General features: G+C 43.9%; 2 protein-coding genes across 3 annotated transcripts in view; both read right to left on the reverse strand.

The window, feature by feature from the left end:
* Positions 1 to 3768: 3768 nt before the first annotated feature.
* mfr (ferlin family C2 domain-containing myoferlin misfire) overlaps positions 3769 to 24545 on the reverse strand; it is a 340374-nt gene continuing 319597 nt past the window's right edge. The window contains exons 42-46 of the mRNA XM_075873366.1: positions 10669 to 10767; positions 9217 to 9455; positions 7063 to 7241; positions 5494 to 5594; positions 3769 to 4244 (exon numbers count right to left, since the gene is read on the reverse strand). Of these exons, the coding sequence (XP_075729481.1) occupies positions 4064 to 4244; positions 5494 to 5594; positions 7063 to 7241; positions 9217 to 9455; positions 10669 to 10767 (799 nt within the window). The 3' untranslated portion in view covers positions 3769 to 4063. The remainder of the gene's footprint in view (positions 4245 to 5493; positions 5595 to 7062; positions 7242 to 9216; positions 9456 to 10668; positions 10768 to 24545) is intronic.
* On the reverse strand, positions 12902 to 24459 carry LOC142771626 (uncharacterized). Of its 2 annotated transcripts, XM_075873365.1 has the most exons (5): positions 24077 to 24459; positions 19039 to 19101; positions 16682 to 16770; positions 13349 to 13508; positions 12902 to 13251 (listed from the first exon to the last, which is right to left on the reverse strand). In XM_075873365.1, the coding sequence occupies exons 2-5, from the start codon at positions 19040 to 19042 to the stop codon at positions 12989 to 12991; spliced, it is 516 nt and encodes a 171-aa protein (XP_075729480.1). In that variant the 5' UTR covers positions 19043 to 19101; positions 24077 to 24459; the 3' UTR covers positions 12902 to 12988. The 2 variants fall into 2 exon arrangements, with proteins under 2 accessions (XP_075729480.1, XP_075729479.1); XM_075873364.1 differs by lacking the exons at positions 16682 to 16770; positions 19039 to 19101; positions 24077 to 24459 and having other exon boundaries at positions 13349 to 16675.

Consider the following 24545-nt stretch of genomic DNA (forward strand, 5'->3'; position numbering starts at 1 on the left):
GTAATAATTGCAATAAAATATTCGATTTGCATACAAGTAAAACATGCAAAGTAAGGTAATAACGCGGAAAATAATTAGAGTAGAAAAAGAGTATAAATTACTATTCCAGAAAAAAATTGTTTCATTTCAGAAAGGACCGTACTTCAGGCAGCACTATTTTGTCTCTTTGGAGTTTGACCAAAAAATTTTGAAATATTTGTTCATTATAGGGATACTTTTTATTGTACAGGTTGTTAACCCGACGGGGCATTAAAACATGTACACATTTACTGGGTGCTTAGGTGAACAATTTGATGAAGGGTTCATAGGAGTCGTACTTACAGATATCTACAAAAGGGCTATGATACAGCAACAATTGCAGTCAAGAACGTTATATACCTTGTGTCAGAAAAAAAAATTCAAGTACGTGCTCTTCAAAATATTCATTCGTGAATGAAAATAGTGTGTCCTTTTATATGGATATGTGCACTACATCTAATAACACGCGGTAACACTTACGTACTACGCTACTGGTCGTGCCTTTACATCCGTAGGGCATATAGTGACTTGGGCAAAAGAACAACACTCTCAGTCTTCCTCGCATTAATATACACAGCGTTTTAGTTCCTTGATCCTGCAAGCTGTACAAAACTTTCCTTCTCTCTAGCTTTTGTTTAGCGCCTTCAATATTACTTAGCACGTTCCCCTTACAGCTGTCCTTACATACGCAATCCTACGTCATCCTACAAACGTCATCACCACTGTACGCCTTTAACAACGTACTTCTACATTTGGTCGTAAGACACACCATAATCTCTTTCGGAAAACAGCGACTTGTGTCTAATTTCCTACGACTATTGTCTAACTACTCTCTCTACCGTTTTATAGGCTTGATGTACGTAACTCTCGAGTAGTAGATATAGCACCACAACATTCACCCTGATGAATTGTGGGAAGCGTCACCACGCGATTCACTCAACTCCTTCCTCTTTCAGCTCCCCCACACACTAACGCAATGTCATCGCCTTCAGATAGGTATTTTTCTTCCTGTGTCAGTTATGCCTCCCATGAATTCGCGAAGCGAAATATACAACAGGTCAACCTCACAACTTTGTCCGTAATTCGCTGCGCTCTTCCTTGCCTTTCGCTACCGAAAACAACACAGCTCAGGACTTCATAAGTGAGTAAGGCCTGAGCCATCGACCTAAACTTCCCTGGCCAAGGTTTGTGACCTTGGTCGAGCGTGGAACGTACTCAGCGACGTCGGATTCGCTGCTAACTGCAGGCGCCTTATTTACCCCTTCCAACTTCCTCGCTAGCCTGTACGAAACAATACACACTCGGCACACATAGCACCATTGCAGTGGTGTCACTGGTAAGCGGTTTTGCGCAAGCATGTCGTTTGATCCCGAACTTGGACCTACGGTTGTGTTGCCTAGTACGAGCGAGACGCACAGGCGCGTACAAGAGAAAAGTCTTAGACGTCCACCAAAGAGAGCCAGTAATCGAGGCTTTCCACACGCTATCCTGCGCATCTGGTGCGGGCGTCAGCACTTCGATTGCAGTCAGTGAGAAAGAAATAACCTATAGATGAAACTTCACGTCATCAGGTAACACTGACTGTTTGGAGCAGTGCCATTCGTTGTTTTTATGTTTCATTCTTGTGCCTTAGACATACTTACGCTACCATTCCATCTTTCATCGCCGCATCCCCCTCCCATGCGCAGGGTATTGAACTAGCTGCCTATAGGCTGGTTAACCTCCCTGCCGTTCTTTTGCTCCTTATTTTCTTCCTTCCTTAATGTGCGCATGGTCTTATTCATCCGATTATCTATTCGTGCGTGTCCTCCATTAACGCTGTGGTTTGTGTGTCATCAACATTATGAGAAGGTGATTTGACTTCCTCGACAAAATAGAAATCTTGTCATTAAGCTGAACAAAAAAAACATGCTTTTTCTTTTGGTTCAGCTGCGCTAATAAATGAGATATTTTAAGAGGTAAACACATATGAAACGACTGACAGTGGAGTAGTCTCAGTTGACTGCCGAGAATATATTACCACCCTTTCTAGTGGAGATGTCGATAAATATATCCGTTAAGAATTGTATGACTATTTCACTCGCTTCTTGCTCAATCCTCGGTGAATAACTAGAATACTAATAATATTCATGAGAACTTGAAAGAGAAAAGACATTGTTCGAGAGTTTGAACATCACGTAGGTCATGTATGGAATGATGATACAAAGGGTGAACAACGTAAGTGAAAAAAAAATTGTTCAGGTTGAGCATTCCAGGTGGCCAGTTACTGTGTTTTCATAAGGATCATCGAAGTAGAGATTACGTATAAGCCAACAACTACATCAACAACAACAACAACACTTTTCTTTGTCTGCCCTCGCATTTGTAAATCACCGAACGCAAAAAACAACGGAAAATATTTGAGTCTGATTTTAAAGTGTTGTTAGCATTTTAATACAATCGGATAACTCGGTGCTACACTCCAAAGCGGGTTAACGAAAATGGTTATCTGCTACAATGAGAAACAGCTCTCCAACTAACAATTTTCGCTTTCCCGTTGGTGTTGCTGGGTCTGGCATGAATGTTCCCATTTCATTCATTATATCACAACATATTGCTTGAATACTTGCTTATGTGGCTTTAGTTACAGTCAGTCAGTCCTGAAAAGAACGGAACTTGAGTCATCATTCAAATGAAAGTTCTCCGCTACTATATGCACGTGGTTTTTTACGCTTTGTAAGTCTAGCGGTCAAAAATGTCAATCAGCTCAGAATTTTTAATGTTCCTTCACTCAACACTTCTTTTCCGTCATGTTATGGCATTGCAACAAGATCTTATGCTGCATGTCTACTACACATTTTTTTTCTTGACTAGAATATACAGCTGGTATATTGAGCAGCACGCTTTTTTTGTAGTGTTGCACCATTCCCAAAATAGACTAACCACAACTTAACCGTCCATGTTCACAATAAAATTATGTACATGAACTAACCCGATGAAACAACTTTGCTTCACCTGAACTTTGTAGTGCACATTGAAGCACCACATCTCGACAGAAACATTCGTCAGACACTGTTGATAATAGATTGCCAGCAATTCTAGAGCATGGGCTCCGAGATCAGCCAGTGGCGTGCCATTGCTACGGCGTGCCGCCAGCTCATCTCTGAGGCCGCCTATAGAAAAACGCGATTCCTGCTTGGCCCGAGAGGCGGCGCTGTGATCAAATTGCTATGGTGGAGCGCAATCGTTTGAGAAAGGGAATGTTTGAAGGTGCTGGAGTGAATCCAGCAATAAAGATGTTCCTTGCATCGGCATGCCGCTCAGATTCTACGATGATGATGATGCTTAGAGCAGCCCGTTCGGAACTGGGTGGCAACCACTTAAAACCTGGTTAATTATACCAGATCATGAGTGGCTTTATCTTTTGCTGACTTTATCTTCTACAGTTTCGCTTCCTGGCAATTTTTTTCCTCGTCCTGCAAGCTTCAGTCTTTCTATGGTACAGTTTTTCGCATTTCGAACAACTTCTGATATATCAACCTCATTCCTGCTCTCTTTCTTTCACTAATGCTCTGAACGTCTTTCGCTTGTATCAACTACTGGCTAGGTACCACTTCTATCGACAATGAAACCCAGAAGCTCTTAAATACGTACGCCTTCCTTGGGTCTAGTTGGTTGCATATTCTGACATTCTCTTACAACGTGTTAAGTATTTTCTTAATCCTTACTAAAGCGCAAGCGTTAGGACTCGTGGTGAGAACGTTTCCTCCGGGATGTCTCGTTCCAGACTATGTCTGCACATAGCGTGGAACGTTAACGATAGCGCTAAACCTCGACAGAAGGGCTCACTACACCTAGCTCACTGCTGACGGCAGTTCTGTGGAGGCGTAGTGTCTTCTGTACTCGAGTGATGGCACCGCTAGGCTCGACTCAAAGCGGTGAAAGATCGACTTCGAGTCGACCGATGGCCAAGTCTGTAGATGTGAATCCTCTTGGTTGGTGGAGCTGGAGGAAGACTACGGGATGTGATGAGCGTGTCGGGAGGTTGAGGAGCGTGGTGGGACGATTAGGCTCCCAGCATGCGCTTGACGGTGTAACCGGGCACGGAGTAGAAGAATAGGGCTAGTAGTAGGATGAGAAGGATGGCGATGATGGCCTTGATGATGACCCACTTGTACTGGTGCCACACAATGTAGCGGATCGACTTCAGTGGGTTCAGGAACCAGATGAACGACGAGTCGGGTCGGCTGCACACAAACGGTGGATATGGCATGCACTTGAGAGCGCTGTTAGTTGAGCTATTCTAAATTTCACACTACGTTTACGTTGGACTTATTCCCAACAGAGATAAACTGATGCTCTTCTTCTTGATTTTTTTGAGTGCATCACCCTGTCCCTTAACTCAACGCAATATGAAACCAATACGGAATAAGTTGAGCTGCTTCACAAACTCTTGTCGAAGCACTTGATGAAATGTACATCACTTATTGAATGCACCTAGTACCTCATTGTCTATGGAGACAGAAACAAAGAAAACGCGTATTGATAATTGCATATACATGGAGAGTTAAGGAGGTATTGGTTTGTGACGTCGTGATCATTCCTGTTTTTTTTTTCCTGTATAGAATAAACATGCGTCTTATCAGCCAATTTCGGCCGCAATAATGGGCACGAGCCTAGCACTATTTCGTTTTGTACCGTGCAGGAAGCAGTGCCCCTAACTAGGCTGGTTGGTTCATCATTAAGACAGTAACAAACATCGCTATACATGGGACAGTGTATAGCGTTTCCCGTCGTTATTCAGCCACTCTTATATAGCATTGTTTTTTTTTTGTCTTCATAACTGACAGAACTTATTTCACCTAACAATGAAAATTGTTGGACATTCGTTAAGAGCATTCTTCTATTAAAATGCCTTCTTAACGCAGCGGATTATCATCACTAAATAATCGAATAAAAATCGTCAACACTGACTCTTTTTTGCAAACGTATGCCAGCCTTCTTGCAGTGCATACAATTTCATTCGTCGTCTGACAGACTTATTAGCAGGTAGCATGTACAGTCGCGCTTAGTTTGAGTTTAAGCAGGCTGTCTGGGCTCAAAGTGCTGCCAAACACTGAGAATCTCCGCCTACATAGAAAATAAAAGAGTGAATTAAGCTGTCTCAGTTAGCGGTGCTTTCTGAACTAAGTTAACGTTTGTCGGGTTCATTGTTAAGCCTTGGGGTGATTTTACCCAAGTCAGCATGTTTCAAATAATATTGAGCTGGACTGTACATACATTCTAATCTTGCGCTGCAGGAACAATAGTATTCTATATAAATTATGCACGTATGATAGGAAACTTCTACCTGGAGTAGCAGCACATCGCTGTAAAATCATCTCTTGTAACAGACATTCACAGATATTTGATGTCGTGAATGCACGCTGTTCTTCGCCGCTTCCACTATATTGATAGAAAATATAGAAACCAAGAAAAAGAAGTATGAAATCTTACTTGGGCTTGTCTAGTGGGTCCGGTTCATTTCGTCCGAGGCCGGCCGGGTTTCTTTCGGCCTCTTCTTTCGTGAGCAAGTGCAGTTCCGCTTCTACTTTTCCCTGTGCCAGAACAAGTGGGTATTTATTGTGATAGAAAATTGTTGAACAGAGTGTGCCGCCATGCTATAAAAGTGTTATGAGAGATCTAGTCCCGCATATCTCTGTCTACAGAGATATACCGGACTATAAGTAGACGCGGTGTCCTTCTCTCATATGATGTCAGTGCAAACTGAGGATGCCACCCGCAAAGGTTGCGAAACGTCTGCGTAGTTTTTGTTGTAGTTTGTTGTGTTGATTCGCAATATATTTTTAATCATACATTTCGTTCGTCTGCGAAGCATCTGTTCCATCATCTCATTTTGTGTGCGGTGTATGCCGTGAAAGCTGGGTTGAGCGTGTCAAGTGAAGGGTCGGCTATTGCGGTCTTCTCTGTTACGCACTTCCACACCTCTTTGCCGCCTGACAGTGAAATATTTCTGTGCGAGAACGAAACTTAAGAGCACTGTGCGTGTGTACCCTGTAAAAAAAGGACATAGTCTCGAGTGAGCTATGACTAGTTTCATTATATCCAGAATAATATGCAGACGGAACGTACGCATTTAGTGGTCTTCGATGCGTGTATAAAAGTAATATCCAAACCTGCTACCGCTCGATCGCATACTATGTTACGTCGCCAGACGCAACGACGTCAGGAGCCATGTCTCCACCACACACGGTAAACATTTCCTCCGCAGTGCCAACGACTCAACACAATTTTACAATAACAGTTCTGAATGGAAAATATAAACAAACGTTCTTTTTTTTTCACGCTGCAAGGCTTGTTTCAGACAGTATTTTTTGCATAGTGTTTTCCCCGTGCGTCCCTCGACTGCGTATATTTCCTTATCGGAGAGAACGTTGAGGGACATTTTCGAACGCCACTCGCCCCTCGAGTTGGGAGCCGAGGGGGAAAGTCGAGTGCGGGAGCGTTTGTGAATACGGGACTAAATGTGAAAAGTGCGAAGAGATCTTGTAGCACAACATTCGAGACCCTCGGTCACGGTTATAGTCAAAAACCTGTATTGCCATAAATTTTGCATTCTGAACGATGACGGGACAGGTCAGGTTGAGTAAAAACATGAGGCATGCTTGACATCCCCTTTGAATGCTCAGGAGTCGTCCCCCCCCCCCCCCATTCCCAGTGCACACGTCTATGACGTCAAGCATTTGTTTCCCTCTAAACTTCCGTGTTGTTTGAATGGAGGTCTGTGAGTTTGTTATGGATCGCAGCGATTGTGTATTTGTTGAGAAAAACGCCAGAAACACAAAAATGCAAGCGCAAAATTTCACTTTGCACTGAAGCGCTTTAAACAGAATAAAAGGAATTGCTTGTGTTTGTAAAGTAAACTGCACTTTCACAGCAAAACTGCAATGCCGCTCACTGGAAGAGGCTTAGGAAGCCGAGAAACATGACAACAAGAGACAGGTGGCGCTGCCAGCACTGAAATTGCAGGGACTCTGTGACGTCACAAAGGTAATCGATAGTTACCGTGAGCACCATCTCGTCGTTCTCCTTCTTGACAAAGAAGGGCCACCACCCTTTGACTCGGCGCTGCTTGAAGAGCGATATGGTGGGCACGTTGGCTTCGGCCTTGAGCATGTTGAGGCTGCAGAGCTTGGAGGACTTGGCGCCGCGCGGAAAACGGTTCAGGTCCAACGTGATGGCGCCTGCGAGAGCACCGTACGCGATACACAAACGACGTTACAGGCACGATGATGGTTCTGTTCTGAAAGCCCATATTATAACACACAGACACTTCTGCATAACACGACAAATGACATCAACATCTGCCTTTCTCGTCGTTGCCGTTGATGTGATCGCAACAATCAGCCTCGCAGGTGTGCTACATCACCTAACATTAAAGACAGCAATACACGTAGTAACAAAAATCGTGGCTTTATGATGCACAATCATAATATCCGGTTGTTCCAATCTGCAAACACAGTGTACCTCTATCTTACAGTAAAGAGCGAACGCGACTTTGTGTAATTCGTTCCACTGCTTTGCCATGCATAATTTCTATCACAGTTCTGACGGTAAACATTAGAATAATAAACATTATCAGTGTTAATGACAATACCATTTCCATGAGCGCGGGCGTGCACAGGGGGCAGGGGGGCGGAGGTTCATTCAACGCCCCCTGCCTATTTTGTCAAGGGGATTCCGTGCCCCCCTCCCTATTATGTCAATGTGTGGGGCTGACTGCAGCTCCTATCAGATGCACGAGAGGGGGGGCCTCTGCCCCTCCCCCCACGTGCCCACATCTTAGTTCATAAGCTCATCTTTGTGTGCCTACCTACGCAAGCGTTTTAATAAGACACCTGCAGTGGTAAGTATTCAGTGTCGACCGAAGCCTGATCCAGTGTCTGTTATTGTTTTGATTTCATCGTGATATCTGCATCTTGCCTATCAAATCGTGAGTGCCGAAGTTTATACGTAGTTAGAACACTAACATTGCTATATAAGGAGCGTAGGAGTGAGGGCAAGTTTGCAGCTTGTGATGAGAAGTTTGTAAAGAGATGCATGCTAAAGCCCACTGTTCTTCTTCAAGGCTGTAAATTCATCTGCTATAAACTTTTCGGAGATGAAGCTGAAGTCACTCAAATGGTAAAGCATTGAGAATATAAATTGCTCGTCAAGGAAAGTGCAAGAAAAATTGTGCTACTAAATCTGCCACTATAAATTTTATGAGCACGACATGCTGAGCTGCCGTGGTCCAACACCCATAACGAAAGTGGTAGATATGTTACAGAGAGCTTACGCCCAGTCGTCTCCTCAAGCGCGGTCTTTTATTTTCTCCATTAACAATGCATTGAATCAGTACGAGCTACACGGAGGTACAACTGAGTTTTTCAAGACATCTCCACATAAAATAAATTTTTGATAAGGGAGATATAAATGACGTAAGTAGTGACCCTCGGAAACCGCCAAACAGTTGGACACCAAATACGAAACAATGCCAAAAGTTGTATAAATACATAAACCTATTCTTAAGGAAAATTGTGCACAAATCGACAGAGTCGAAATACTAAAAATTTCGTCAAAAAAAATAACTTGACCTAATGTTGCAGCTTTGAAGAAAACAAGCCCGCTTGCCGAAACCACGGCGCCCACACACCTCTCGTTTACAAATTTCTCGTTATATTCCTATAAGAAGCTCTTGATATTCGAGAAATACCAACAACAAAGTGTTCGTAACATATGCGTACGGGACGACCCCAGAGACTTTCTAGACTACGTAACATATAGGCAGTTAAGTCAGCTAGCAGGCCATCATAATTTCTATCGCCCTTCCTCCCACTATATGTTAATGGCGTAAACTGCGTACGAACCTGCCAGAGCAAGTGCTCACGCGAGTTGGTTATAATAGCGATGATCAATTCGAATAAGCTCTCACGTTTCGCGACGAGTCATTCATTTATGCGAAACGAGAGCCAATACACAGCAATAAACGTACAAAGAAGTGAGTTCGCAGAGGCAAGTACGAAGACTATTGGCAAATCCACGTACCACCTATCATTAATATACTGTATGAGCGATAGCTATCTTTAGTCGTAGAAAACTCTATGTTGTGCTAAACTGTCCACAAATAATTGCTTCTAGCTATGGGAGAAAACGATGCGTCGTCGAAATCGCGCTTACCGAGGAAGTCGTCGGCCGAGAAGTGGTCGGCGTCCCAGACCTGTAGCTCCAGTCTGGCCGGGATCTTGCACTCCGTCTCGTCCCACGAGAAGAGCGACTCCTTCCGCGAGATGACGATCTTCTCCTCGGCGGGCAGGTAGTCGAACGGAAAGACGAAGCGCCAGTTGAAGTTGCCTTCGCCAGTCAGCGACCGGTAGTGGATGTCGGTGCACTGGGTGTCCTCCTGGCCCTTCAGCCACCTGCAGCGCAAAATACTCTCGTATAGTAGTCACAGTGGGAACCCTCTTACAACGACACACTTATGATATCGAACTGTTGCGGAACCCCATTGAATGTATTTTCAATGTGTAGAACATGTCTATCGAACTGTCACAGTAGTAATATAAATAGACTTTTATTTCAGTCAACACTGAAGGTCGGGCGTTTTGAGCAACTGAGTGACCAGTCGATGCTGTTCTGCTTCGCCTTCGGCGCCGATCCAGTCGAGCCAGGTGGTGACAGAAAGTTAAGGGGAAGGGTAAAAAAGCAGGACTACTGAGCAGTTGGCCAATAGAAAAGGCAGTGGGACTGGTCGGAATATGCGGAGGGACAGTTGGGGTAGCAGGGGTCAGACAAGTGTATGTATGTAGTTTATGCCCGTATATATCAACTCTGATGGCGATCATACAACAGTTCGTCAAATATATGGGTGTTTTTAGTATATAAAATAAGTATATATGAAAAATATATTCAATGGTATGTGACATCTGTTTGATTTACTCAATAATTCGTTAAATTTGTGTCCGATATATGAGTGCTTGCCTGCAAGTCAAACCCCCATATATTGAATGCTGATATGAAAAATTGTTGCTTGTGTAAAAGAGCCTGTGATGTCTCTTTGAACACACCTTCAATATATGAACTTTACGTATTGAATGACCTGTACACTTCAAATCGCACAGAGCACAAACGCACCGATGGTACATGAAGAAAGATACTTTAATCAGCACAATGTAAAGTGGCATCGCAAGCAGTACAGAGAACTGTACCACTGAAGCCACCCGGAGGGTCAGACGGGTAACGTTGACTGAATAATTACGTATTGTGATGTAAATAGCATCATGATCAAGCTCACCGCTGTCTTCCACTCATAATGTTTCTGAATAATGTTTCCTCTTGTTCTCATTCAGCAGCAGTGGAAGTATTAGCGTTATTATGTAATTGAAAACACCACGAGAGACACCACCTACTTCAAGAATCCAAACCTACCAATGTGCAGTGGACCATCGCATACTGAAAACTTCCACGACATTTCTGACTACCCAATTATTGTGAGCACGGACGGTGTTGCACAATGAGACAGTGATTAGGATACCTAAGTACTATAAAATTGAGTAATATCTACTAAAATATGAACTATTTAGCACCACACGCAAACATGAAAAACGTTTGTGGGGAACGTTGTAAACTCACCCTTTTACGTAAATGTCGCTCATTTTCTCGCCAGTAAAGAACGCGTCATCCTCGAGCACCACGTCGTCTGTGTTCCAAATGATGATACGTAATTCATAGCTGTAAGAAAGATAGAGAGAGCGTGTTTAATGTTGATAATTAGGGTTTCAGATGTCAACCTAACATACATGTCCTATCTTCGTGAAGGTGACCTGTAGACTTAGATATACGTCCATATTTAAGAACAGCAGGTGCTTGAAATGGAACTGAATACGAACTAGCGTTGTCAATCTTCAGCAAAAAATTCTACATATCATGCATAAGTCATTTCTGAAAATTTGGCGTCAGAGTTCGAACATCATATGAATTCGACCTACAGAATGACTAAGGCCCGTATTGACAAACCATCCTCAGCCTTATCTTGCATTTTTCTCATCGGCCGTAAGCCTTCATTGCGCTTGGTGTACAAAGTAGGCCAGTATTCCTGAACCAATCTTTTCGCGATTTTTTTACATCGTTACTATTTTTGAGCCTTTACAGCGCATGTAGAGGGTACGAAAACTTGAGGAAAACTCAAGGTAAAGCCAAACAAAGTTGGTTTGTAAATACGGACCTAAGACTTTGACGCCGAATCTGAAATAATTTTTTTTCTGCGGCTATTCTTCGACACGTGACTACTGCATGAGGTAGCAAAAAAAATGCTTGCATATCCACGAAGTGAATGATAATGAAGGAGCTTGCTTAAGAAGTTAAATCATGTACACCGTGAATCCTCTGTAGATATGCTCAATCATGATCATATATAGACGTTATTATACGAGAGTTGTTGTGGTGTGATTGTATATACACGTTGTATACAAAATGTTTATTATTTACATATCAATGTACTATAAACAGATATTTAGATACTGAAGCAGTATATACATTTTGTTCAAGAGCTTATTTGCCGATCACATAAGCTCGCAGGAACGTTTTCCTTTTAGTATATTGGCTTAGTGCTCCGTAAGGTACAAAGCCAGAGGATCTTGAATTATAGGTTGTAGTGTAAAGTTCGAGAAGGGTCCTGACGGTGAGCCCTTGCTGCAGCCGCACTACGAGCCCTCAACGCCGTCACCTTAGCTTCTGCGATGTTCATAGTTGGTAACGATATCGACGTGCACTGAGTGATGTCCGGCGGAAGAGAAAGGAAGCGCGCGGAGAGCGAGCGCTATATGTAGGCGCGGTCACCTAGCGGTCTTTAACCGAACTAGAGCACACGTCGAGATTAGAGCGAGCATCGCCTCAGCAGCGGCGACTTCGGCACAGCTGCGCCTCTAGCGGGAGCAATGAGTATTAGTGTACACACCAGCGCAACGACGAGAGACAACCCCCCAGCAAAAGGAGCAAGCTCCTAAATCATCCCAGGCGGCACGCCGCCATTGGACCAATCTTGGACCAACATCGGCTAACATCGGCACCGACGTCGGGCCGACGTCGGAAGTGCAACTTCTTCCAATGTCGGGCCGACGTTCAAGCCAATGATGGGCCGACGTTTTGCCGATGTTTTAGCCAGTATGCAACCAACATTGGGCCGACGAAGGCCCATCGTATTGCCAACAAAGCTGCCAATGTTCGGCCAACATTGGGCCATATTTCAGCCAATCACATGCCATTTTTACGCCGATGTTTGCTGCACGACGAATATTGGCTATGGATGTACGACCGACATTGGACCAATCCAGGGCCACATTGCAGCCAATCAAATGCCGTTATTACACCGATGTTTCCTGCACGACGAATATTGGCTACTGGTTGGCTTGCCATTATGTAACCATTATTAGTAGGAAATTTTTCTTACCGGAAGATTTAAACAATATGCCTCGATGACCCGCTCTTGTAGCTTTGCAGCCCTGTATACTTGGGGCAACAGAAAATTGAATGCTGAGAACTGAAAGCAGTTACTCGATCTATTTCATCTTTTATACCTCATTCCCTTTGCTAACACTAGAAGTGTAGTTTATTTTTTTACCAATTTATCTTTTGCAATAGCGAGTGCTTTATTTGGTACTGGTATTTGGTACAGATCGAAAAAAGTCGTTGGGAAGTAAATGCTGAAAGCGTATGTCCCCCACTTGCAATCCCCACATATGTCCCCCACATGGTAATCGAGAATATTCATAGTTTAGAGCATTTTTTTGTAACTAAAACATGGTGATGGTGCTTCCGAATCAGCATAAGCTAGCCGAACAGTGCACCACCGACAGTCTGCAGACTATTTATTCTTTGTTTTTTTTTATTTATTTGGTACAACAAAAAATGTATACATTGAAAAATATATATACACAACTAAAAAAGGCCCGCTCTACTGCAGGTCAGGTTGCGTTGGGGGCGCAGTGACAGTGGTGCTGTCGAGGCCCTGGCTGCTGTGGCTGGGCAGGAAGCCAGCTGCCGCGAGCAGCCGATAATCTGCACTCTGAGAGTGGGGATTATCGGGCTGCTCCACAACAAATGTTTCTCTGAAGCGCCGCTTCCTGCCCCCACAGCGATCACCAGACCCTGGCAGCCACCTCTTAATAAAGTTGAGGGCCTCCGCCTGGTCGCACCCTGCTTTTTGGCAGATGACATCTGCATACAAGAACAGAAATACCATAGTACACATGAAGCACTGCAGTACAGAGAATACACAAGGGTACACACACATAAAACAATGAACAAGTCTAACCTGTCACTAATCTACAGAGCCTCAGGTTCACAAAGGCCCTTTTCCCTTTTCTGCCATGAAGGCTGTACAGCACTTGCACGTCATGTGCCAATACAGCCTTCATGGCATTCACACCAATTTCTCGGAGGCCACGTCCCCCAATCTGCAGGAGGTGCTTGCGCTGTAAAAAAATGCAAGAAGCATAGATGGGGTAAACGCAACAGCACATCGAAATGTTTTCATGATAAAAATCTGCAAGAAGAGGACACCGAAAACAACAACTTGAATTTTTGGGCATCACAACATTTCATAGTTTTTTTACGCTAACTTCAACTCACTTGACCTAAAATGGTTTCCACATCAGCCCTCTCACACTCAGTGTGAGAACCTTTCAGAGTCCTTCTCTGAATGCAGTTTTGCTGTTATGAAATCAAATACAACACTGTTATAACCCTTAATAAATATTGATTCTAGCTATGAAATAGTATAATTACTTTGTACAGTGCTCAAATTCCAATACACGTTTCTTCGAGGTTACAATGTCTTTGCCTGAATGTTGACCAGGAGTAGCTTCTACAGGTGAAAAACGATAAAATATGTGGAATTCAAAAAGAAGCTTGGACATGTTTTTAATCAATGCATTGTAAGCAGAGCACAACAAGATAAATGAACATGACCAAGGCGTACTAAGAGGCAACCTTAGAGCGACCAAATCATGGTCATAGATGAAACTGATAGAAAAATAAAGGTCGCATTAGATGGTCGCACCATTTGCTGTTTATATTTTTCTGTGATAGCCAACAAAGAGGCATGTCGCTATAGAAATCTCATCACAATAAACAAAGGTGCATTTTTCTTCACACTGCGAAATTGGGTGCATGTTAGATTTATAAAAAAGTAAGAAATCAGCTAACACAAGGCAGGGTGAACTGTAGCTCGAAGTAGAGAGAGCCACAGCGGACACGAAATAGGGTGATAAATGAACAAAATTACTGTATGTCTGTTTTAAGCAGGCTATTGCTAGTCACTGCCCATCAAACACACGATGCCGCCTACATCGTCTGCTAGCTTAGGACAGTTCACTCGGACTTCACAGACTATAGTAAATACAGTCGAATCTCATTAATTCCAACACACTTAATTCGAACTGACGCTGTGGTCCTATCAAAGCTATACCGCGCTCCAAAAATGCTCTCAGCACCCCGCCCAATCCTGCGGTGGCACTTCAGACACCTCATCGCTGTGCTTGAAGAAGAAAATGAAGAAAAGGAAAGAAAAGACTGCGGTGGAATGTTTGCCAAATGCCAATCTGCGACATTCCTGTGCCACGCTTCGGCTTTTTCCGTCCCTGCCACGTAGAGACCCTGGAGACTCTTAACACTGCGCATGAAGAGAAAGAGGGGAAAAAAAGCTGTCGCAGAGAGTTGGCTCTCTCATGCCGATCTGCAACGTGCCGGTGTCACGCTTCCCTGTTTTTTGTTCCTGCTATGTAGAGACTCTTCTCTTTTCAACACCGCGCATGAAGAGAGAAAAAAAAAAAAAGCTGCCGCGGAGTGTTTCTCTCTCGAATGCCGATCTGCTTTTCTCCAGGTGGAGACGCTCCTCCATTCTCATCATGTGCTGGCCACGCTCCGGCTGCAGCGCAGATGGTAACAGTGGAAACACAGTTGTCTTCGAAGAGTGTCAGCACTGGACATTGCCGCGTGCAACTTCTTTTGCCAGGAGAATACTGAAGCCGAAGTACAAATGCTTTGCAAACTGCACGCAAAACTTGTTGACTCGTTGCAAGGCCAACGTGTACAGACAAGTATTGACTACTTTAATTAATGACGAATGTCCTGTAATTTGTGAATAAAATTTCTCCATGCACATGCATCACTGCATGGTGAGCCCTCCGCTCGTTGACCGTATTTACTCTATTCTACCGCGCCCCCGATTGTAACGCGCGCCCGATTTCCACGACAAAAAAAAAAAAAAAAAACTAAGACATCGGTTGCAACGCGCACCCCTTTTTTCTCGTTGGCCTGCTTGATCACACCACTCGCGAAAACGACTCTTTTTGAGAGCGTCTTCCGTTTAAATATGAAGTACGGGGGAAGCTTATGCCTATCTGACGTGCAACAGAGCATTGCTGTCAGTCTAGTTTTACCGTGGCCCGATGTCAGTACACAAACTTGCTTCGCCCCCTTCTCCTAGATGGTTGTGGTGCCAGGCATGTCGAAGTAAAGAGGCCTGTGATCAGCATTCCCGATTTGCCCAAGCAGGTAGCCGTTGTTGTGCCGCAAGTTTAAGAGGAACCTCTGAAGACTCTGAAGCTTTTCTTCGTACTCCTCCGGCAACTTCCGGCATATGCCCGTTCGCCTTCGGAGGGAAAAGCCTTTTCTCTTCATAAAGTTCGTTAGCCAGCACCTGCTCGCTTTAAAATGGCTCTGCATTAGCCCTTTTTCTAAGGCTAACTGCATAGCCTGCACTTGGAGCAGTTCTGTCGTCACGGGCCGCTGTGCCGCTCACTGCTTAATCACATACTCGCCGAGCAGCTCTTCAATTTGTGGAAACCGACCCTGCTGTGGTCCACTGAAGCCTTTGCGTGAATCTTTGCTGTCGACAATATTCTGCTTTTGTTTCCGCCAGTCTCGCACGTACGTTTCGGGAACTCCGAATGACCGCGATGCGGCCCGATTTCTGTCCGTTCCGGCACACGCGACGACTTTTCTTTTAGAAGCAGCATTGTGGTGAACTCGTCGAGTTTTTGGAGTCGGCCCTACCATGCCGTCGATGCTAATGTACTACAAGATGACGAACTCCTTAGCACACGTAGGAAGTGCCGCGCATGGGAAACACATAGGCAGAAATGACCGACGTGCCATGCCGACGCACGTAGGGGGCGGCCATTTTGTAAGTGGCGATGGCAATAGAATGACCATATTCATTTTTTTTTTCGTACTCGATTCTAACGCACATGCGATTTATGAACTCTCTTAACCGGAAAAAAGGTGCGTGTTAGATTCAAGTAATTACGGTAACTTTCATTATCTTGAACTTCTTTTAATTTGAACAAATTTTCTGGCCTCTTTGAGTACGAATTATTCAAATTCGACTGTAGTACAGTGGCTCATGAGATAACCTGACTAGTTTGTTTCCTGAAACACAGTATCTTAAAGCAGCACTAAATTTCTGCATGTTACATAGGCATATTAAAAATCAAGAAATATACACCAAAGCCGCAGCCACAGCTTTACTCTGCACAGCTGCCTCTGCTGCCTCCACTTCTCCAATTGTACCAGCAGGCAGCCGGGGAAGGTCAGAGGGGCGCTGTGCTGGCTGGGCGTGCAGAGGCACAGACAAGAGCCGTACCTCGTGCTTCAGCTGTCGCACCTCCTGCAGAACCACTCTTTGTTGCTGCCGGATGCCAAGTTGGATCCGCAGGATCCGTAGCAATAGAGCTGAAACATGCAAGAGTACATACCATATTTACTCGCACCATTTGCATCCTCACATAATTTGCTCACCAGTATAATTAGCCAGCCTGCTTTACTACAAGAAACTTTTTGCTCGCATACTTTGCCCTCCCCAACCAGCCCGAGCCACCTTGCCAGCACACACACAGACACATTTGACTTCATGATGCTCTGGTCAGGCACATCTCTTGTCGAGCAGGCGAGTGCAGTCTTACACAAAATGGACTGAGTGCAAGGTCCCTTCTTCCATGAACTTTTATGCTTTCCCTAGAATATCGAACTTGAAAACCGAAACCTGTTTATGTGTAGTCCGAAATGCCTAAAGGTTTGCCTCCTATCTTCCCATCTCTTCCACGGCAAGAATGTATTCCCGAGACACAGCACAGATGTTGAACGCGTGCAAGGACCTGTCACATCAACTAGATGAGGCAGGTTTTCGCACTCATTTTTTTTTTTTTCGGATTCGCCATCTGGCCATTGCGTTTTTACCGTTCCTTGTGATAGGCTACAATAATTATATACGAGGCAGATTGCTGTTATAAAGCTTACCGAAGAAAACTGAAACCGTGCTACCGCTAAGCACATCAGTGTGGAGTTCTTCGACATGCAATATTCAGTATGGAAGCCAGCAGAAGAGTGCGTTGAATAAGACTTAGCATAGAAGCTTGGGTGTGTTGGTTAGATATCGGAGGGAACACAACGCAATAGAAGACTGGGACAAGGAATGGACACACACACACATGAAGGGCGACACACACAGCACTGTGTTGGCATCGCGCTTCCTTGTCTGCATCTTACTTTACGTTGGGTTCCCGACAGTTATTGGAGAGTACTTATGTTCTCTGGTATAACCCTGTCTTGGAGAGTACTTATGTTCTCTGGTATAACCCTGTCGTGGGAACTGGTTTTTGTGAGCACTGTTTGGAAGAACTTCAAGAAAATGGGGGCATTTGAACAGGCTTAGCAAACAAATGACAATCCGCTTTGAGACAGCTGTGACAGCACCTGCAACATATATTCCCAGTTGAGCTTTTAGGCCAGCGATTCCTACTAGCTTCGCACATGACCGGATTGACAAAAAAAGTACACATAATACGCGAGTATATACAGCATTTGACTCTGTAGCTTTGATGAACCAGGCAGATACACAAATTTATCCAAAACTCCATTGATTCTGTTGCAAAATTATTCAACAAACAAATTGCGATGTTATCCATGTTACTATACGATTGTGGGACTTTACCGTTGCAGCTTTCCAGGAGGCACACATAGTGCAGCGTTAGTTCAGCACTCGCAGTTAATTGTATGCAGTAGGTTGCTCACAGCAACTGACTGCATGCAATGGTGAACATCTTGCATGCTTGCACCGCTGTTTCAGCATGCTGGCTGCTTCCCATACGGCTATCAATTGATGTTCACAAAATTGGGAAGATGAAGAAAGACTACACAGTGCCCTCTGGCCACCCTATACTCCAAACCTCCAGCCAACAAACAAACAAAAGAAACAGAAGTATGCAAATGAATATTATTCCTAATGCAGCTGGAATGGAGTGTAGTTTTCACCAATTCTGTGTGTTAAGTCAATATGGAGTGAGTTAACTCCATAAAGTAGCTTTTCTCATAACAGTGTTCACTCTATTGTAACACAAGGAGTGACTTCATAGCATCTAGAAGGAAAAATAGAATCTTCACTATTTGATAGAAATGTGAGGCTCTACCTTAAAACAACAATAATCTGGAAAAAGAACTCATTACATTCGAAAAAAAAAAAAAAGTAGCACAGTTGATCCCCTTTACAAGAGACACTGATGTAACAGACAAACGGGGATAAGAGGCACCAGTGTGCAGGCTGACATTTGGCCCATCATGCATCAGGCACTCCGTAGATGCGCCTGTGCAGCCGGGAGCCCTGCAGTCAAGCATGCTGAGCAAGACTGTTGACCACTGTGCAATGACACATTGCCACGAAATTTCAAAACTTCATTTCACAGACTTCTGCAAAAGCTTCTTACACTCTTGCATAATTTTTGCACAAGCTTCTCTCATTCTTGCGTGATTTTCGTCAGAACATATAAGTGTTGGAAGTTGTATGTCCCCAAAAACTTGCACATTTTTGCACAAGCTTCTCTCATTCTTGCGTGATTTTCGTCAGAACATATGTTGTATGTCCCCGAAAACTTGCACAATACAAATAGCATACATTAAAGTCTATCACTTAATACGTGCATAGTGTAACAATGAAAGGAAACTCACGCATGGTTTGCTCCGAGCCTTCCCCGTGCGGTGCCTCCTTGAGCCTTGGAGAGCACTGTACAGCTAGAGCAAAGTAGCATCAATCCAGTGTTAATGGCAGGTTAACAAGACAACACAACTAACCCCCATATTCATAAACGCTCCCCGACTCGACTTTCACCCTTCACTTGACAGAGTTGAGCACTGTGCCGCTGCTCCTTTGAAAGCGACGCTGCGCTACTCGAGAATCACAGCAGATTATTGCTGACATGCAGCAATTTTCTCTGCTTAGACACGGTGCTCCCATCAGCCATCTCAAGTGAAGGTGAAGCGTTGAGTGGAGGGACGTTCTAGGATACGGGGGTAAGATTGGTTGCAAGAACACTAGAATAGACACACTTAATTTTTACACTTCATCTATATTGTACAGCTACACACATTCTGCATACTTATAATGCAACATATACATACAGGCTTATAAAGTAAACACTGTAGGCTGCTCAAATAACACTTACACAAAAAAATTACCCAAAAGTGGCCATGCGCAAAGTACTTTTATTTGAAACTCACAAAACTTTTGCGGTGATGGAGAATAAGTAAGACAGGTTACGCTTGGAGGCACATGAGACCTTCGCAGCTTTCATAAAGTACAAAAAACAATATGGTATGTGTGTGTGTATGTACGCATGAAGCTTCAGCCTTTACATACGGTTTCTTGAAAGAATCGACTATGAATTTTGTGGCACCTGTGTCCTTCAGCGCAATTGAAAGCCTGCTGATCAGTGTGTGCAATTGTGGAATAGTTACATGGAAAATGGCGTGAAACACCTAAAATCAAATTTTTCTAGCTAGGAAATATGCAGCTGTGTATACACAACACATGCTGCAAACAGTGGGAGGTGACCACAAGAGTGATTTGAGTGTAAGCGGCAGTATTCCGCATTCATGCACCCCGCCATTTTCAACTGTTGCCCAAAAGCAGCACCACTTCAGTGTGCTACTTTTTTTTTTACATCATAAACAGCACGGAATACAGCGAGGATGAAAACAACATATGCAATTAAATTTTGAGCACTATTTATGGTGCGCATGATTGATTGATTGATTGATATGTGGGGTTTAACGTCCCAAAACCACTATATGATTATGATAGACGCCGTAGTGGAGGAAATTTAGACCACCTGGGGTTCTTTAACGTGCACCTAAATCTGAGCACACGGGCCTACAACATTCCCGCCTCCATCGGAAATGCAGCCGCCGCAGCCGGGATTCGAACCCGCGCCCTGCGGGTCAGCAGCCGAGTACCTTAGCCACTAGACCACCGCGGCGGGGATGGTGCGCATGAAAAAAAAAAAAGTCCTTTGTACAACGACGAATTCATAATTTGCCTTCACGGACCTTCTGTTAGGCTGCACCACATACAGATTTTTTGTGGCTTTCAAAAGAAATTTGAAAAAAAAAAAATAATAATAACCGTGTTTTCTCTCGTCATGAGCGCACTCACTAAGTCACCCTCATTTCAGTCGCCAAAATTTTGAATTTTTTTTCTTCCACATATTAAACACACACCTTACGTTCATCCGCTGAAGTCCCACGGGCTCCCCCCCCCCCCCCCCTTGCCACCTTCGATCGCTGCCACGTGCCATTTTATTTTTGTTTCTATTTGTTCATGGAACGTCCCCTGTCTTTTTTAATTATCTCTTGTAACATATGTGGCATTATCTTGTTCCCGAGGTGCCACAGGTGCTCTGCTATGTAGATGCACCATTAAACTAGTATTTTTGATCAACTGTGCATTTCTGATGTTTACCTTGCAAGTACGTAAAACTGGCATGCTTCTTGATCTACGATACACATGTGGCTTGTCTCACTTTGAAGGAAAAGTTAGCATACATTGGTGTAAATGCTTAGAATTTGAAATATTGAGGCAGCAGCACACCGGAGATGATCATATGGTAAAGAAACAAGAGCTGCCTTATTACTGGCAAGTTGTCACTTATATGTACAAATAAATTTTGCGAGCTAAAAAAAGTACAAAAGCACAGCGAGGCTATGATGTGGTTCAACCTGTGGATTCGCTTCATTTATCATGCCATATGATGAAGCTTCCTTTGGTAAAACTGCTCAGATAAGAAAAAAAGTTTGCTGTCCAATACAGCAACTATACAAAGTGTGCACGTGCATCTCGCAGCGCCTTTTCGTCACTTCCGAAATGCGCCACCAACATGCCCGGGCACCAACCGAATCTATCACCTACAACTGCCATGTTGTCTCCTCCTGCTTGCACCCGTTTAGTTTTGCCTCACGATGCAAGTTTGAGAAATTATGAGCTGCTAGTGAGGCAAGTTGATTTAGTAGTCCACGCAGAGGGGGCAGAGCTTAGGGTGTTTCTTCGCTGAAAGTTATAACCTGAAATTGAGAACGCACATTCCGATTTTCCTAAAAGTACCAGCGTATTTCGCTGGTGCAGATTAACAAAAGCTACTTGAAGAAACTTTGTAATATTTGCATCTTCAGGTGCAACTTCATTACGGGTAAGTGCCATAGCCAAATATTTACCTGCAAACAGATATAGCTTACCAAGATACTGTACATACAAACTTGTCCACAGTTAAAATCATGATGGCGACGAAGGCGGTTAAAATCGTGATGGCGATCGCGGAGATTTGGTATTGCATTGAAACAAACTATAAAGAATGGGAAACAATATTAGTTCACTTTGAAGTATAGCCGATCGGTTCAAGTTGGGCATCAGGATTTTCTTTTAATTAGTCAATTAATTCTATACACGGTGTCTAACATGGTCAGTGACTCCACTGTACATTAGCGTACAACAAAAGCAAAATACAAAATGAAAAGTGTGTTAAAGCATACGCGAAAAATAAAGTGATGACTGGCATTACCGCGGCACACACCACGCAAAGTCGCTATCTGCCTTGTATAATATTTTCCTCGACTATTTCCACAAATTGCAATCAAAGAGGCTCAAGCTCAACATCAGCACTGTTTAAAACACTTGGGGGGGGGGGGGAACTGCTACTTTGGTGGCGTAGGCCGTGACAATATATTCATAATATTATATCTCTTGTAAACTTGCCTAGCTCTGCACGACTAGTTTTCGATGGGAGCAGCTGCGCTTCGCACAACCACTCTTAAAATTGCGGCTCGAGAGATTTTGAGCTTTCACTTGTTTTTGGGCCAGGCAATTTGTAGTGAAAGCAAGATAATAGGCCCTCATAGGTTGTGGCGGGCAGCCGGTGTACGTCGTGGCTGGTATATGTGTCGCACATCTTGATTATCTGGTCTTGTATCGAGTGAACGAGCGAGGCCTTCCTAATCCAATGAGCTCGTTAAAGTAAGACAACAAAAAACCACAATGCTTCCACATCGTTCACAGCAACAGATGACGAGCCCCCAACAAACCGCACTGCAGCACGTGAACTGCCGTAGGTACCCAGGGAGTTACCCGGGCATGGTGGGAGAGGGCGACAACGGCAGAAGTGACATCACAAGAACACTATGTATAAAGGGGACATTTAAAGACTTTTCCCATTTTTAAACTTCGTGCACTATTCTGTCACAATTTATAGCTCAGAATAGTTGTATTTTGAAAAGGGCACTAATTCATAAGCCCAATGGTTCAAGGATGGGTGCATTTAGGGGGCCCATTCTACGTTTTACTTATGCCCTTCAAGAACTTGCTTACAGGGCCAAAGTCCTGTTTCAGAAAGAACACGCTAGTGCATGGCCAGCAGTCCGTCAAGCATTAGTGCTGGTGAGATTTGGAAATGCAGCGCATGAGCATCCTCATCTGCTACTTCTCTGCTCATGCTCTCGGGGCTTACTTGCGAGGCACGGTCCTTCGCACTTTTCATTTTCACACTGTAAATCAACTGATACTAACTCTGCCTTCCATTATTTAATAAACCAATATTTCATGGTCACGAGGACGAGCTTAAAATGTTTGCTACATCAGACCTGAACAGCATTTTGAGTCATCGAAACTTGCTAATTGCAGCGAGCATTATGCGAAAAATATGATGTGCTTTACGGTGACAACTTGCAAAACACTGCAGCAACGATTAAAATCATGCATTTTTTTGTGCTCACAGGAAATCCCTGAAGCAGGAGGCACTGGGCTAGATAAATTGCGCAGCTAAAATACGGATGCGCTTTCCAATGCTGTCATGCGTAGAGGCGGAGAAATGGCAGACAAAACTGGGCGCACCCCGATTCTATTCGCATGCGTCCCATTCACAAGCCTCGCTGCCAGTTAGCACCACATGGCTCACTGTCCATGAGCTCGCTTGTTTCCTGTAACAGTGGACCATACGGTACACCTATTTAAAAACGAGGATAGAATGTATATAATGCAGCATCTGATGAAGCCATGACGATGTGTTGCTGATGAAATCTGGAACTCTAGTTAGTACCCTTATTGTTAACCAGCCGACCGACTAGCAAAAAGATTTGCGACTGAAATGATGGCATCTACACCTGCCCTTAAAGGGACACTGAACGAAGTTTTTGCCGCCGAGATTTTCAGCCAAAGCAAAAGATTGGCCCATGAAATTCATAGACAATAATAATTTCAAGCAGAAACTACGAAAACATACTGAATTTAATGAGCCTTTTACAAAATGCCGCGTCTGGCTCTTAGACACGGCGTTTTCTAAAAGGTCGCGACATTTATTTTTCAAGTTTTTTTTGTGTGTGTTATTCAAGACAAATCTACGGTGCATTGTTCACAGAAAACAAAATTGCCTCGGTAAGATTTCTTTGCGAGCAGCTTACTAATTTTAAGGCAGGCGCGTTGATTCGTGAACTGAAGCACGCGAGTGATCGATCTTGCCTGCTAGTGGCTAGGCGACAAAGGCTTTACCTCATGTCCTGGTGTAGCTAAGTCACGCAAATGGAGCAGAAAATGTGCATTATCATTTATTTCACCTAAATATCACACGTATGTGACTTATTGCCGGTGACAGGTGATCAGGATGAAGTCGACAAGTTGCAAATCTGAACAAGAATTCACTCGAATGAAAAACCAACCTATACTCACGTGCACGGTGAAGTCGAACACGTCGTCCGTCAATGTTGTCGCTGATGCCCGAAGGAAAAGAGAAGAGGACAAGCGACGGGGTCGTCTCTTTCTATAAAGTCGGCGGAACTGCCAGAACGGCCAACACAAAAGGCATCGGGTTGACATTCCTCCATCTGGGCATCAGTCGCTCAACCCGGGCATGCAGCTGCTACTGGTTCTACTACTATCCTCTTCGTCGTGCCTCTTCCCGACATTGCAGTGTTGCTGCCATACTCGCGAACCTTTTTAAATTAAAGCACGCAATCATGTATTATCGTGCGCCATACTAAACTTAAAAACAGTGCGCCGGTACATGAGATCACGAAGCGCGGTCCACGCCATCACAAGAGCAATTAGAGAAATGAAACAAAGAAAACAAAAATGTATAAAATATTTTGTCTCAATACGATCCGCAATCCAGTTTCCTGCAGCGGCTTTTGGCTCTGTA

This window comes from Rhipicephalus microplus, chromosome 9, assembly GCF_043290135.1.
Source record: "Rhipicephalus microplus isolate Deutch F79 chromosome 9, USDA_Rmic, whole genome shotgun sequence".
Taxonomy (NCBI): Eukaryota; Metazoa; Arthropoda; class Arachnida; order Ixodida; family Ixodidae; genus Rhipicephalus; species Rhipicephalus microplus.

Coding starts and splice junctions, on each gene's coding strand:
- LOC142771626 (XM_075873364.1), bottom strand. CDS start 13,625: ATGCCCAAAAATTCAAGTTGTTGTTTTCGGTGTCCTCTTCTTGCAGAT. Junction 13,252..13,348: donor GCTCTGTAGATTAGTGACAG/GTTAGACTTGTT, acceptor TCTTGTATGCAG/ATGTCATCTGCCAAAAAGCA.